Source organism: Callospermophilus lateralis, chromosome 10 (assembly GCF_048772815.1).
Source record: "Callospermophilus lateralis isolate mCalLat2 chromosome 10, mCalLat2.hap1, whole genome shotgun sequence".
Lineage (NCBI taxonomy): Eukaryota > Metazoa > Chordata > Mammalia > Rodentia > Sciuridae > Callospermophilus > Callospermophilus lateralis.
In genome coordinates this window covers 2,254,359-2,269,828 of record NC_135314.1, presented here as the reverse complement: position 1 = coordinate 2,269,828, position 15,470 = coordinate 2,254,359, and the positions used below count along the sequence as shown (strand labels likewise).

Sequence of the window (15,470 nt, the reverse complement as noted above, 5' to 3'; positions counted from 1 at the left end):
GACACAATTGCAGCAGGAACTGGCCAGCAGAGTGTGCAGACAAGGGTGCAGGACCTGGGGCTCTCAGGGGCGCTGGACACGTGTTGGGGGCCTGCTGGGGCACTGTGCCTGGGCTGCCTCACTAGGCCTTGGGCAGCCCCAGGGGAGGGCTGGCTGTTGTCCCTGGGCTAAGATGGCCACCAGAGAGGCCTGTGCCACTACGCCCTTGGCCCCCGTGCCTCAGGCCCGTGTGATCTGCCGCCCCTGCAGGCTACGCCCACTGGAAGGGTCAGGTGCTGAATGCCCATGAGCTGCAGGAGCTGTATGAAGGCCTGAAGCTGAACAGCGTGAACAAGTACGACTATGTGCTCACGGGTGCGTGCCCAGGGCGAGTGGCCGCCGAGGGCCAGAGCCCCTCCCCAGGCTTGCACCTGGTCCCTGCTTTCTTCAGGGAGATTCTCAGTGCCGTAGGCATGTCACATCCTGGGTGGCCTTGGGCCTGCCACTCTGGGCCTGGCTTGGGTCCTGGGTGTCCTGGGGCCATGGCGGGCAGCACAGGTGGGGGTTGGGGGTGCTGCTGGGCTGGAAGGGGGCCAGAAGGGACTTTTTAAAAATACCTGGTTAAAAGTGATACGTGCTCACTATCGAAGGTAGAAAATAAAAGAAAGGAAGAACAGTCGTCTGCTGGTCACCCAGGGGTCCATTCATTTCAAATGTTGCATTTCTTTTGGGAAAAAGAAAAAGGCCTGGTCTCCCTCCATGACCCTGGACTGGTCCCACGCTGCCTGGACACAGACCTTGCTGTGCTGCCCAGGCCCCCGTGGTTGCGGAGCAGCTGTACTAAGAGGGTAATCTGGCTTCTTCCCCCTGAAGGTTACACCCGGGACAAGTCCTTCCTGGCCATGGTGGTGGACATCGTGCGGGAGCTGAAGCAGCAGAACTCCAGGCTCGTGTACGGTGGGTGCTGGACCAGCCTGCTCTTGGCCCGAGTGGCCAGGGTGCACCTGTCACGCTGAGTGGGGTTGGCCTGGAGCACAGGAAGGGAGGCCCAGCTGCCTCCTCCTGGCCACCCCTCCCGCTCTGCTCCTGGCCAGTCAGCTTTGTCCACTGGTGTCCAGGAGAACCTTGTGGCTGTGCAAAGGAGCGGGAAACGTTTCCTGGGTCTTTCGGGCGTGTGAGAGAGAAGAGTTAATGTGCTAAAAGTCGGGGTCCCCAAGATGTGCCTGCACATGACCCTAAGGGCGTGGGCGTGGGGTGTCACGCAGGCAGGGCCAGGATGCAAGGGGGTGAGGGGAGTGGCCACGTCTGGGTGTGTCTGCATAGAGCAGCCCTCCTTCGTGGCCAGGCAGCCCTGGGCCCATCCTGCCACCTGGAGTAGGGCCAGTGTCGCCAGACTTGCAGACTGAGGACCTTTTTCAGGGGCATGGCGACCCTGTCCCCCCGGTCAGTGGCGGGTCTGCCTCAGCTTGTTGCTTTGTCCATGCTGCTGTATAGGCCAGTGCCAGGAGACCTGGGTTGGCCTGTCCATGGCCAGGGAGGGGAGGGACTGCTGTGCTGGCTCAGGAGCCCCTCGATGCTCTTCCATGTCACTTGAGAAATGGTGCAGATGCTCCTCAGTTAGGTCAGAGTTAACCAGTTGTCTTAGACAAGGAAACACAGGAGCCAGGTAGCCGGGGACAGCTGGGAGCTGGTGGGGGTGCCTGGACTGGCCCACCCCGCTTTACACCCACGCGTGGTCTTAACAGCAAGCACTGGCCGCTGCTGGTGGAATATGCAATGGCACAGCCACCACGGAGAACAGTCTGCCAGTCGCTCATAAAGTCACATGCAGTCACTTTGCGACCCAGCTCCCTCCCTGCCGTGGGTCCAGAATAACGGAGGCAGACCCTCCACCAATTGTGCACCGTGTTAACAAAGGTGGAAACCACCAGGGTCCACTGATGGTAAAGTGGACAGGCACAGGGTGGTGTGGAAGGCAGAGCCCGAGTCAACCTTAAAAGGAAGGAAGTGGCTGTTAGGGTGGTCATGCCCGTGATCCCCGCAGCTTGGGAGCTAAGACACGAGGATCACAAGTTCAAGGCCAGCCTCAGCAACTTACTGGGACCCTGCCTCAAGAACTAGGGCTGGGGATGTGGCTCAGTGATGAAGCACCCCTGGGTTCAATCCCTGGTACCAAAAAGAGAGAGAAAGAAAGAAGAAGAAAGGAAACTCTGTGACCCAGTAAGCAGCCAGTCTCCAGAGGGCAAATTGGATTCCACATAGATGAGCTGTGGGGCTGGGGGCTGAAGCCGGGCCTCACTCACACGGCCAGCACTCTGCTGCTGAGCCCACCGGCCCTTACAGACATCTGGCAGGGGGGTGGCATGAAGGGGTCGGGGGTGCCGGCACCGCCAGGCTGACCGGGGCCTGTGTCTCCGCAGTGTGCGATCCCGTGATGGGTGACAAGTGGAACAGCGAAGGCTTCATGGTAAGTCTCGGTGCTGCTGTGAGGTCCTGGCCTGGCCCCGTGCCACCCAGAGACAGGCCCACACCTCAGGGCCTGTGGGGGAGGCTCGGGGGCCAGTCAGGCTGTGGATAAGCCCTTGGGCTCTGCGGCACCCTGTTCCTGTAGCCCCAGGGCAGCCGCAGAGCCAGCAGCAAGCAGGGCACCACCTCCCGGAGGAGGCCACAGGCAGACACTGAAGTTGATTTCCTGTGTTGAAAAGTGGGTTTTGCTTACCTTTGCCCCTAAACATTTAAAAATTAGAAATCATTCTTAGCTCACGAGCTGTTCAAAAGTAGGCGGCAAGACATGCATGGTGCAGTGCCCCTGCAAGGACAAACTGGACCAGGTGAAGTCCATCCTGTGGCCCTCACAGATGTGGACACAGAGGAACTCGGGCCGTCCTGCCTGTGGGTTTCGAGGTCGGCAGTTTAGCACCTGCACCGTCTTGCCTTCTGCCCGCCTGTGGGCCTGGTCTCTCTTGTGTGCTGGAGGTCACCGGGCGCAGAAGCTGAGCATGGTGTCCACTGGCACAGGGCACGCCTGGCAGCTGCCCTCCCTGCCCCACGTGGTCGGTGGCTCGTGGGCTTCTGGTTTGCTCAGTGTTCTCTCGGGCACCTTCCCCGGGGCCTGTTTTCTGGAACCCGGCTCCAGGCCTTGCCTGTTCCTGGTGCTGCTCCCTGTGCTGGGCTCAGGATGCTGGAGTTTGGGCCCTAAAGAGCCGAGGCCCGTCCAGTTCGTTGACTAGGACCTGTCCTTGTTTTGATCAGGTTGATTTTTCCTTGTGTTCTGAGTGCAGCCTAAGCGTGAGGTGACGTGTTAGGTTCAGAGGTGGAGAGAACCCACAATCTCAGGTTCCTACACAGATTTAAAGGAGGAATCCGACGGGGTCAGACCCAGTTCCCCACTCATGCTAGGCAAACACTACCTCTGAGTGACCTCCCAACCCTTTTTACTTTTTGAGATAAGATCTTGCTAAGTTTCCCAGGCTGGCCTTGGCCTACTTTCGAGATCCTCCTGCCTCTGCTTCTGAGTAGCTGGGATTACAAGCGTGTGTCATTTTGCCTGGCTGAATAAATCAGGTTTTTTGTTTGTGTGTGTGTTGGTACTAAGGATTGAACCACTAACTGCATTTTGCAGTCCTTTTTATTTTATTTTGGGAGAGGGTCCTGCTAAGTTGCTAAGGGCCTTGATGAGTTGCTGAGGCTGGCCTCAAACTTGTCATCCTCCTGCCTCAGCCTCCCACGTCGTGGGAGCTCATAGGTGTGCACTGTGGCACCAGCTGAAAACCAGGTTTTGAAGAACCTTCCGTTGGTATCATGGTCCAACTTGAGGCAAGAGCTAGGGCCTGGGTGGGCTGGCTGCGCCCCACCCATTCTCAGCACCTCTCAGCTTGTGGCTGGAGCAGTGGCATCTGGGGGCTCTCTGATCACCAAGGCACAGGTACATCTGTAGGGGCCTTGGCTTTCCAGGGAGGTCCCCAAGCTACATGAAGGGGAAGGATTAGAAACCAGCTGTTCCACGGCAGCTGGGAAGTACCCATAAAGCAAGCAGAGTCATTTCACACCCTCATGTTGGACTTTGGCTTTGGGGTCCTTCTTAAAGAAATGTGGAAGCTAAAGAATGCTGTTAGGTCAAACTGTTTGTTGGACAATTTAAGACAAAAATGAGTTGATTGTGGGTGTGGCTCACGGCCGTGGCTTCCGTAGATACCAGAAGATGTGCGGGTCAGCTCCCAGACCCAGATGCGCACCCTGGGCCACTCTGGCCAACCCTGGCCTCAGGACCCCTCTCCCCATCCTCTGCGTTCTCCTGTTTCTCCGCGGCCTCTCTCCTCCTCTGTGCTCTGGCCCACTGTCCCCTGGCTGAGACCTTCGCTCACCTCCCATTCCAGACCCCTGTCCCTGGAATTGCCCTTCCTCTGCCCACCCCAGCCTCCTGCAGGACCCCTTGCCCTGTGTCGGCCTTGCCCGCTGCCCAGTGGCGCGAGCCTCTGCAGCGTGAGTGAGTCCCCTTGTCTCCTGTGCTGCTCAGTACGTTCCCGAGGACCTCCTCCCGGTGTACAGAGAGAAGGTGGTGCCCGTGGCGGACATCATAACCCCCAACCAGTTTGAGGCCGAGTAAGTAACCCACAGGGCGGGCCTCAGGATCCTGTGCCTGCCCCTGAAGTGTCCCCAGAAGTTCCCCACTGGGGTCAGGTCACCCCGAGGTTGCCACCTGCACCTGAGTCACAGTGGCAGACTCGCTCAGGCCCCACCTGCTGGCCTGTGTCTACCCGAATAGCCAGGTATAGGAGGGGGGCACTCTGGCCAGCGGAGGGCACTGGAGGCTGGACATGCCTCCAGGTGGGGAGCCACGGTGGTGCCACAGGCAGGCAGGCCGCGGGGTCTCTCTGTGGAGTTCAGAGGGGCGGTGGGCCTCCTGCCCGACTAATTGAAGGAGCAGACACCTGGGAAAGCCAGTCACCAGGCTGCGGAGCTGAGGCTGCTCCTTCTTGGCCACGAGCTGGTCCCTCTGTCCCTGAGGCCTGTCATCCACAGGTGTGGCCCCTGGACTCTTGGTGGCCAGGGATCCCTGACCTAGCCCTGTCTAATCTGGGGGGTGATATCTCACCTTGACCCTGAGCTGTTGGTACAGCGATGACCGTGTGAGTCCATGGAGGGTCTGGACACTGGGCCCTTCACAGGGGCTGTGTACTGTGGCATGGGTCACTGGGCCCCTGTGGGGCTGTTCCTCTCCACTGTGAACCGTGGACGCTCAGCACAGCTGGAACCTCACAGCAGTGCAGTGGACAAGAGTCCCCTTAGGACCAGACACCACCCCTGACCCCAGCCCACCTGTCTTCCAGGTTGCTGAGCGGCAGGAAGATCCACAGCCAGGAAGAAGCGCTAGCGGTGAGGAGACCTGGGGGGCCATGCGTGTGGCCGGTCACACTGTTCACCGCCGGAGGGTGCAGCACACATCTGGGGACGGGAGATGGGCACCCAGCCGGGCTGGCTCTGGCCTCGGATGTGGCTGCACCCAGCCCTCTGATCAGCCAGCTGGCCCTTGTCCCCTCCTCCTCAGCCGGCGCTGGCAGGGCCCAGGCTGATCCGCCCTGCCCGTCACAGCAGTCCTGCGAGCCCTGCGGCTGCTGGGACAAAGTGCCAACGCACAGTGGGCCGAAAGCAGCACACCCCCGGCACCCTGGGGCTCAGGTGCTGCAGGGCTCCCTCTGAGGGTGCCGGAGGGCCTGCTGGGCTGGGAGGCAGCAGGCCTCACCACGGCCTGTGCAGCCTGTGTGCACTCCTTAGAGGGCCGCAGCCTGTCCTTGAGATGTCCCACCCTGCTGTGACCTTTTTCTGAGGCATTGGGGTCAGGACCACAGCATACACATTCAGAGCACAGCCCAGATGGCCGCCTGCCCCCAGTGGTGCTGCAGGCTAGGGTCCTATGAGCTCGGCAGTCACCCCCGAGGCCTGCAGCCCCCAGCAGTGACCTCAGGCCCACACCTTCCTCCACACCGAGAGGAGTGGTCAGGAAGCCGGTGGCAGCGGCGCCTGGGCTGTGAGCTGTGCCCCCTGGGGTCCTTTCACAAGGCCACCTGCCCTGGGCTTCAGAGACCAGCAGGGTGCATGTGTGGACAGGGGGTTCCAGGACAGGCTGTTCCCAGGTCAGCCCACTGGCAGGCTGCCTGGTGCAGCGGGGCTCAGGCAGGAGCGGGCGCGGCCCAGGGCAGACTGCTGTTCCTGTGGGCGCCCCTCTGGGACTTGCCACTTGCCCTCAGGCCAGCACAGCCCTGGGGGATGGTCTCCACCCTCGAGCTGCCACTGTAGTCACCTCCATCCTTTGCTTTCAAAGCAAAAGACAGACCCTAGGTGGCGGGTAAACAGCAGGCAGCTCAAGCTCTGGAGCCACAAGTCCCAGGTCAAGGCGCCTGGGGAGGGCTCTGTGCAGGGGCGGTGTCCTCCCGGCAGAGTGGCAGAGCAGGGGACCTGAGCTGGCCCCGGTTGCCCTGTCACTAGGCCCTCACTCCCAAAGGCCCCACCTCACGGCCCCAGGGGACACATTCAGACCCAGGCCTCGAGCTCTGAGCTCTGTTACAGTCCAGTAAACATGGGCGGGGTCCAGATGCAGGTCACCCTGACCCTCACAGCTGCCATCTGTCCCTGTCACGCAGGGCCACTACAGTCGGGGTCTGACCCAGGGCAGACCCCTCCCACTCAGGCCTGGCTCCAAGCCAGCACTGCCCGGGGCCTCAGCTGCTGACCTGGGCCTCAGCTGCTGACCTGGGCAGGCTCCTGGCTCTGCCCTGGCTGGGCCAAGGGGGTGGGTGTGCACACCCAGGAGCCTTCTCTGTGACTGGGACGTGCTGGTTGGAGTGGGCATGTGGCGTGTCCACTGGGCTGATGTGCTCCCTGTGCCACCGCAGGTGATGGACGTGCTGCATGCCATGGGCCCCGACACAGTGGTCATCACCAGCTCCGACCTGCCTTCCTCGCGGGGCAGTGACTACCTGATCGCACTGGGCAGCCAGAGGATGAGTAAGTGATCTGGCCTGAGTGCGTCTTCTGTCTTCACGGCTCAGGGGACATTTGGCCATCAGGGAGTGTCGTGTGCTCAGTAGAAGGAACACTGTCCTCAGCTGGTGGTAGATTTCCTGAGCACTTCTCATTGCTGAGGAGGGTCAGCTGCAGGAGGCTCAGGGCAGGTGAGCAGCCCTGGACAGCACAGCTTTTATCAAGTGACTACCTGGAGCTGGGCCGGGCCTCCATCTCTGCGGGAGCACCTTCTGCTGGGCTGTGTCGAGTGGCGATGTGAATACCACCTGGGCCAATTTTCTCTGAACAACATTAGGGTGACAGAAGGCCGGGTCCCCTGCTGGGACAGTGAGGGGAGGGGTCACACCCACAGCCCCAGGGAGCGTTCCCAGGTGGCCGCCTCCTTGGCACCTCTGCCTCTGGGTACGGTGTGTGGGCACACAGCTGAGGACATCCGGCAGTTCCTGTGCTTGGTCAGCTGCACCTTGTCCCTGAGGCCATCCTCACTGTGGCTTCTGTCTTCCACTTTCTCTTTAGGGACGGGGGTGGCACTGGGGACGGGAGGCAGCACAACATGCTCTCAGAGCCCCAGGGCACCAGGAGGCCACCTGCGCTCTGTGTGAACACCCCAAGGACGGGCAGCGCTGGCTGCCCCCTGTTGCAGGGTTGATCCTCCTCTGGCCAGGGAGTCTCGGGTCAGCTATTTGGCTTGTCTTCTCCTGCAGAGAGGCCTGATGGCACCACAGTGACCGAGCGCATCCGGATGGAGATGCGCAGGGTGGATGCTGTCTTCGTTGGCACCGGGGACCTCTTTGCTGCCATGCTCCTGGCGTGGACACACAAGCACCCTAACAACCTCAAGGTCAGCCGTGTGCCCTGCGCGGGGCCTTTCAGCAGGCCCAGGGGTGGGAGGGGCCTGGCCTGAGCAGCAGCCCGCGTAGGGGGAGGGGCTGCTGGGCTGTGGGCTCAGGACCCCTCCCACAGTGGATCTGCCCTCTCCCCCGCTTGGGAAGTCGGGGTCACGGTGCTGTGGGGCAGGAGGAGAGCACTCAGGACCCCGGCTGGGCTGGCGTGGGGCTCCGTGGTATGGCCCTTGCAGGGCGTGTGCCAGGCTCCGGGCTCCGTCCCCAGCATGGCAAAAACAAGAAGGCTGGGTCCCTCCTGGGTCAGCCAGGTCCGCCAGGGGAAGCCCTGGGGCCACTGTGTGGGGCCCTGCTGTGACTTGAAGGTCTGAGAGGCTGCAGCCAGCCCCCCACCCCAGGGACCGAGCCAGAGCTGAGGACAGAGGCCCCGGCAGTAGGTCGCTGCAGGCCTTGGCATGGAGGTCTGTCCCACCTGCTCTGTGCAGTTGAGATGGGCGGCCTTGCTCAGGCACTGCTGGGTACAGTGGGTCAGTTGCCACTGACCTAGTGCACAGGGTGACGTGTCAGGGCCTTTTTCATGGAAAACTCGATGGAGCGCGGAGCTCAGTGGGGGCTCCTCCTGCGCTGTGCTCAAGAAATTGCATCATGGGTGCTTATTGGGTCACTCCTGTCTGACACCCTGTCCACTGACGCCAGTGTCCTTTGCGCTGTTGGGAGCAGAGTTGGAGGGACTGTGGGGAGGAGAGGGCAGGGGAAGGAAAGCAGAGTTGGAAAACTCCCTGCAGACCCGCCCAGATCCCTTTGGGGTGGGGCCCACCATCCTGTAGAACACCGTGAGGGCCAGAAGGGACAGCCCTGCCACCGTGGTGGTGTTCTCTGGGAAAGGCTCCTGGAGTCAGCTCTGGTTGTGGTCCCTGATGTCCTCTGCTGGGCACCCAAGGGCTGCAGGTCCCCTGGGGCTGGGCGCACTTCTCCAGTAGGTCAGTACCGCCAGGTGTCTGGCTCCGTGTTTATAAAATGAAGTCCACTGTGGCCTTCGAGTGGCAAACCACTGCGAACCCTGAGCTCAGGCTGGAATGTGTGGTGCCCTCACTGTTTGGCTCCCTCCTGCCTCCTTCAAGGGTAGAGTGTAAGCGGGACCTGCCACCAGTACCTGGCTGTGGCACCTGCATCCTATGGTGCAGAGTAGCGGAGACACCCAGCTGGCACCTGGAGGAGGCCTCATTTCCAGGGCTCGGGGCTCTGGGGGCCAGGCCCTGGGTTCACCCGCCCAGATACACTCAGGGAATGAGTCTCACGCCCCCACACCCGCTGGATCCCCCTGGCTTTTGACCCTCAGGCAGCAGTGATGATGACTTTGGCTGCCTTGGGGACAAGCGTCCTCCCCGATGGCCTTCAGGGATTCTAGCTAAGCACCTGCTGCGCACCAGGCAGCACTGAGTTCCTGAGACAGCCCCTTCCCACGGCTGTCTGGTCATTTAATATGCAAGATTCACTTGCCACCTCCCGGGTGCTACCTTCTGTCACTGTGACAAGATGTCTGAGAGGACAAAGAGAAAAGGGTTATTTGGGGTCAGTTTCAGTCCATGGTGGGTTGCCCTGTGCTCTCGGGTCTTGGTGGCCGATCACGGTGGGAGTGTGGGGGAAGAAGCCACCCACTGGCAGGAAGCACAGGAGAGGAAGAGGTGGCCATTCCACCCGCCTTCGAAGGACACACGCCGTGATCTCAGGCCCCTGCTGGGCCCGCCTCTCAGGCTTCCACCATCCCTAGTTGCCCCCCAGGATGGACCTGAGCCCTAACACATGGCCTCCTGGGACAGTCCTGTGGTCAGCCCTGGGGGCTCCCATGTCTGGGGCCTGTGTGGTGGTGCTGCAGCAGGAGTGCATGTGAACACCCCTCCAGGCAGCAGTGGTCAGCTCCAGGACGCAGCCAGGGGCTGGGCCACAGTGTCTCTCCCTCCCTGCAGGTGGCTTGCGAGAAGACCGTGTCGGCCATGCACCACGTTCTGCAGAGGACCATCCAGTGCGCACGAGGTAGCTGCCCACAGAGGGAGGCCCTGTTGGGAGGGCACAGTCCCCCTGCAGCTGCAGGTAGCAGCCGGGGGCGGGGGCCCTGGTGGGTAGCCCTGTCCTGAACCTGGAGCTTGGAGGCTTGGGGCTTAGACAGAGATGGGAGAAGCTCCCAAGGAACCCACAGGGCACCTTTCTCAACTCCACTGGCTTAGACATGGGCGGGCGCGGGGACCAGGGCAGGCAGCTCCCGGGCCACCCTCACTGGCCCTTGTTGGTCTGCAGCCCAGGCTGGGGAGGGACAGAAGCCCAGCCCAGCACAGCTGGAGTTGAGGATGGTGCAGAGCAAGAAGGACATCGAGGACCCAGAGATCGTCGTCCAGGCCACGGTGCTCTGAGGTCACCCACTCGCCCCAGCACACAGCATGTCCCTGTTTTCATCCTTGTGACAGTGTGACGTCTGCCTTAGTGCCATGACTGACTTGCCTTCCATCTGTGAGTGTCGGGCCTCGTGGGTCCCGATGGAGAAACCTGCCAGTGTGCTTTTCAAAAGTAACAAGCGATCACGGGAATCTGTGATCTGGAAACCCGGCCCTCCCCCAAGGCTTCGGGACTCTGACTGCCCTCGGTGGGCCGCTGGCTGCCACTGCCCCACGGAACCCCTGTCCCGCGTGGGCTGGGCCCATGAAGGCCCCTGTCCGTGTCTTGGATTGCGTCGGGTCTCAACCGTGAGCATCTGGAAGAATCACGCCAAATTCCTGTATTGTCCTGGTTGTCCCCTCTCGGTTCCTGCGCTGGAACTGTCCTAGTCTGCTGCGTGCCGGGTCCCTGGGGTCTGGCCTCACGCAGCTGTACAGCTGCTCACGTCCGCACGCTCAGACACACTGGCGTGTGGTCACCGCACAGGGACCTCTCCAGGGCCCAGTGAATTCCAGTCAGTCTGCAGTCCTCACGGGTATCAGTGGGACCTCCTGTGACTCGGGAACAACTTCTGGGGATCTGCCATGTGTCGGGAGGGACGTGCTGGTGCAGCAGGGCCGCCCCTGGCCAAGGCAGCTGGTGGAGTTGGAGAAAGGTGCCCTGTGGGTTCCTTGGGAGCGTCCTCCATCTGTCGTGTGCCACTTAGGCCGTGGGTCTGCTGCCCACTGTGGTGACGCTGCATGGGGCCACGTGTGTGGGGTGCAGGACGAGGTGGTGTCCGCTGTCCCCTCTTGCCATTTCATTCCCCTTCTCTGTCTATGCCGGCTGCTTGCTGGAGTCAGGCGCTGGAGCACGATGCGGGAGGTCGGCTCGGACCCCGCGGGCTGCAGTGGTGGAGGCCAGCGGCCCAGTACCAGGCCAGCTGTCTGCTGCTCAAGGCGACCTCCCTGGTTCCACCTTGTCCTCCCACCCTTCCTTCCTGCACCCCAGTTCTTGGGGGTGCCAAAGTTTGCCTTTCCTGGCACTTGCACCCTGGGGAGTGGGGTAGCTCCTCCAGGGTACCCGGCTCCATGCCCATGGTGGCCCCTTTCCCAGAGCCCACCCCCACTCAGTGTGGTCCAGTGTCTTCCGGGAAGACCCTCCTCCAGGTCTGCATTCTTCACCTTGTTGGAAAATGCCCCAGAACCAAGGGCGCCGGGCCCCATGGGACTTCAGCCCCCTCACACCTCTCTGACCCCATGCAGCTCCCATTCTGAGGTCAGCACTCCCTGGCCACGGTTGACTGGCTCTCTGCCAGGCCACCAAGCCGGATGTGTTTGCTGCCATGATTCCTGGTCCCAATGGCAGACTTCTCCCAGCACAAGACCCACTGGACCCGCAGGAGAAGGAAGGCTGTGGCCAGAGCCAGGCAGGGAAGACCAGCCAAAGTGACCAGGGGCCTTTGCATGGCCTCTCAGGAAAGCTGTCACTGCCAGGTGGAACCAGGGACCCAGTACGGGGAATGAGGACAGCTGATTAGTGTCCCTTTCTTTCTCCTGTCCCCATCTTTTTTTCCCCTTTATTTCCTTTCTTAACACGAGAGCAAGTGTCCAGCTGGAGGAGGGACCTACCTGTGTGTCCCGTCCACACCGTGGGGAGACTCAGGCTGCTGGGAGCCTGGGGCATAGACCCAGCTGTGTGTGCAGAGGACCCGAGGGGCCGCACTCTGCAGGCACGTGGACGCTCTGCTCCTGAGCGACACCTTGGGGCTTAGTCCAGGTGAGGGTGAGCCCCTCTCCTTCCCCCAGTGCCCTGTGGAGCTGCCTGTAGCATCATGAACCTGGCCCTGGGGACAGGAGGGGCCCTGGCTGGAGCCATGTTCCAAGTGGGGCTCTAGGTGTGGGACCCATGCTGAAAAAGCTTTAAGAAGGCCGGGTGTGGCTCCGTGGCAGACCTGGCCTAGCCTGTGCGAGGCCCTAGGTGGGATCCCCAGCCACGCACCACCCCCGTTAAAGAAGAGAAAACGTTAGCTTCCTCGCAAGGAAGGGTCTGGCCAGCCCACCTGTGAGCGCAGGTCTTCAAAGTGGCGCTGCCACCGTCCCGGTGCTCCTGGCCTCGTTTCCACACCACAGGTGCTGCCTCGGGTCCAGATCCACAGCCTGCTGTCCAAAGTGACCGTGGGCTTTGGTAGTGATTGTTGATACAGCTCGGGTCCAAGTTAGAATCCAGGCTTGTTTTTACTTTCCATAGTTTTAATGACATCAGAATCATAATCGTAACAATCCGAGGTGAACGCTGTGTTAGCCCAGTGTTGCTCGCTCGATCCTAGGGGGTAGGATTTTAAAACTTTCTTAATCCAGCTTTTCAAGCCTTCTGGAGACTGCAAGAAGGAATTACAAAATGTGATCCTTTTTTAATCAATTTTCAATCATCGCCTAGTCCTGCCAAGGTAATTGTGTGCCTCTGTGTTGATTTTGCAATATATACCAGTAATTGTAAAAACGATGCTTTGTTTCACGTCCTGTTCTTAAACTTGTCAGAGACTATTTTGGGACGTCTACCTTTATGACGGGCTGAGCCGGGCTTGGCTGAGCTGCTCCCGGGGTCACCTCAACGCAGGAACACTGCCTGCCAGGGAGGGGCTGCCCCCACCCCCAGTGGTGGGTCACCTCCACCATCACCCACAGTAAGGAGACGCCCCCTGAGCGGGCCTCGGGCCGTCAGGCCCTGGGAGGAGGCAGGTCACTCAGGGCCAGCAGGCCCTGACCACAGTGTCCATGTCCTGTTGCTTCAAGCCTCATCTCTCTCTTAAGTTGAAAACTACAGAAAAAAGCAGGTGAGAGTGTTCTGGGCTCTGAACTCTTGGTCCTTGCAGCCCTTTAGGGGCCCACTTCTTGGAGGCCCTGGGTCCGTGTTCATGCTGCCCAGAGAGCCCCTCGTCTCTCCTGCTGCCCAGCAGCTCCCAAGCACCTCCTTCATGCATCTCCTCCTTATGGGGCAGGGTCCCTCAGGATCCTTCCCAAGCTCCTGGCTTTGCCCAGGGAGAGGGCACTGGGGTTTGTGTGGACAGAGGGGGACAACTCTGGTGGTGGCCCTCACGTGGCCCAGACCACTCTGCCCTCAAGGTGTGGCTCCTGGGTGTTTCTACCCCTCGCCCCTCCCTGCGGGCCCAAGGGGGCTTCCCACATGGCCTCTTGCACGGGATCTCCAGGAAGCTGGGTCCTTCAGAGGAGCATGCCACACAGAAAGTGACCCCAGAGCCGACTAAGTGGGCACTCAGAAGAACCCCTGGCCTGGAGAGCATGGTTCTGGGGGGCCAGATTCACTGCCCAAAGGTCCTTCATGAGTCCTGAGCTGGGTCCTGGGGTCTGAGTGAATGCTACCCACAGGGCCCCAGCACAGTGGAGGGCCTGGGTTTCAGCAGAGCTGGGCCAGGCGCTCATATGTCACAGGCAGGCAGGCGCCTTGGCTGCAGCTGCAGCAGTGGAGGAACAGCTGGCCACCTGCAGGTGGGAGGGTGTGGGCTCCTGCCTGCCTGCCATGCACTTCCAGCCTCAGCCAGCAGGGGGCACAGCAGGGCTGGGTGGGCAGAGGCAGAGGTGGAGGTGGGTACCTGGCCCAGCCCCTGGTAGATCAGACATCAGCCGCTTTTCTGGGGAATTTGTTTCCTTCCCATGTAAATCTTCCTTGTTGGAGATGGGAGCCAGGCTGCAGCCCTGCCGCACAGCAGGAGGGCTGGGTGTGCATCCCCACCCTCCTTAGCATCACAGCCTCCGGGTTAGTGCTGGGTTGCCTGGCGGCTAAACGCGGGCCTTCATAGGGTGTGTGTCTCCTGTTCTGCAGTGTGTTCTGGGTGCAGACTGATTAAAAACATTCCGCCTCGCAACTCAACCCAGTGTGCTTATTTGCTTGGAAGAGATGAATCAGCGATTTCAGAGCTGACTGCATTTTAAGACTTCATATTAATAGAAAGTTATTCCTGGGGGTTTTCTTGTTTTTATGGTGGCAGAATAAACATGGGTTTAAAAAGCATCCCCAGCTAGGCATGGTAGTGCACACTTGTGATCCCGGCTACTCAGGAGACTGAGGCAGGAGGATCCCAAGTTCAAGGCCAGCCTTAGGAACTTAGCAAGATCCTGTCTCAAAAGATAAAAAGGACTGGGGTGTGGCTCAGTGGTTAAGCACTCCTGGGCCCTTCATTTAAGAATAAAAAGTGTCTGCACTTGGGAGCCAGGTAGCAGGAAGCTGTGGTCACCATCTCTGATCTGCTGCCTGAGGATGACCCCTGATGGTGAACAGTGCTCCTGAGCCCGAGTCTCTCCTCTTCCCTTCCCCCAGACCACTGCAGGGAAGACTCTGATCCTTCTGCAAATGACACCTTTTGGGGCAAGGAGATGCCTTCATGAGGCCATGGGGTGCTCACCCTGGCCAGGAGCCACCGCCACCCTAGAAGTCAGTTTGGAACAGCTGGCCAAGGGGCGCCCCCTGGTGGCAGAATTGGGTAGGTGGGGCAGAGCTCACCACCCTGAGGTCCTGTGCTGGGGAAGTTCTCCCAACAGCCTCTGGCTGATCGGGGAGCTCCTAGGGAGAGCCTGCCCTAGCATCCCTCCCACCCTGTCACCAGGAAGGCCACTGGTGTTGCTCTCACCCAGGACCCAGCTCATGGTGCAAGGAGGATGGGTGCTGGGGCTGGTGGGCCTGGCAGACTCTTCCAGTGTGCTCCAAAGAGTGGTGGGGAGGAGGGAGCCAAGCTGGGCTCTGAGCTCAGGCCAGGGGTCCCCTCCAGGTACCTGGGCTGTCTCCTGGATGAGGAGGTGCACGTGGCTTCTAAGGGTGAGAAGCTGCAGTGGCCCTGTGAGCGCTGTTAACTTGACAGCTGTCCTGAAGCAGACCCATAGTTGGGGTCCCCCCAGTTATTGCAATTACTGCAAAACCGGACCAACGGAAGACTGAGGTGCTGCTTGAGGCCACCTGCCCCTGCCGGAGGCTCCTCTGCCCTTGGAACAAGGCACCTCTCGCCCCACAGTCCCCGCTGCAGCAGGAGGGAGAGTCGGGGGCTCAGTGGTCTTGGTAGCCATGTCCCCAGCCCTGCTTGCTGTCTGTGTGGGTGTCAGTGACACCTGCAGTGCCGTGCGGGCCATGCTCCTGTTGACTTCGCTGATCACCCACAATAAGTATCTTCACGGCCAACGTGTGGAAGGGTGATGAGCTCCCTGG

The 15,470-nt window shown here is 60.7% G+C and overlaps 1 protein-coding gene across 1 annotated transcript in view; it reads left to right on the top strand.

The window, feature by feature from the left end:
• Pdxk (pyridoxal kinase) overlaps window positions 1-12,758 on the top strand; it is a 30,446-nt gene extending 17,688 nt beyond the window's left edge. The window contains exons 3-11 of the mRNA XM_076867772.1: window positions 250-354; window positions 853-936; window positions 2,400-2,446; window positions 4,496-4,581; window positions 5,310-5,355; window positions 6,873-6,984; window positions 7,707-7,843; window positions 9,812-9,878; window positions 10,140-12,758. Coding sequence (XP_076723887.1) covers window positions 250-354; window positions 853-936; window positions 2,400-2,446; window positions 4,496-4,581; window positions 5,310-5,355; window positions 6,873-6,984; window positions 7,707-7,843; window positions 9,812-9,878; window positions 10,140-10,252 — 797 coding nt within the window. The 3' untranslated portion in view covers window positions 10,253-12,758. The remainder of the gene's footprint in view (window positions 1-249; window positions 355-852; window positions 937-2,399; window positions 2,447-4,495; window positions 4,582-5,309; window positions 5,356-6,872; window positions 6,985-7,706; window positions 7,844-9,811; window positions 9,879-10,139) is intronic.
• Window positions 12,759-15,470: the final 2,712 nt, after the last annotated feature.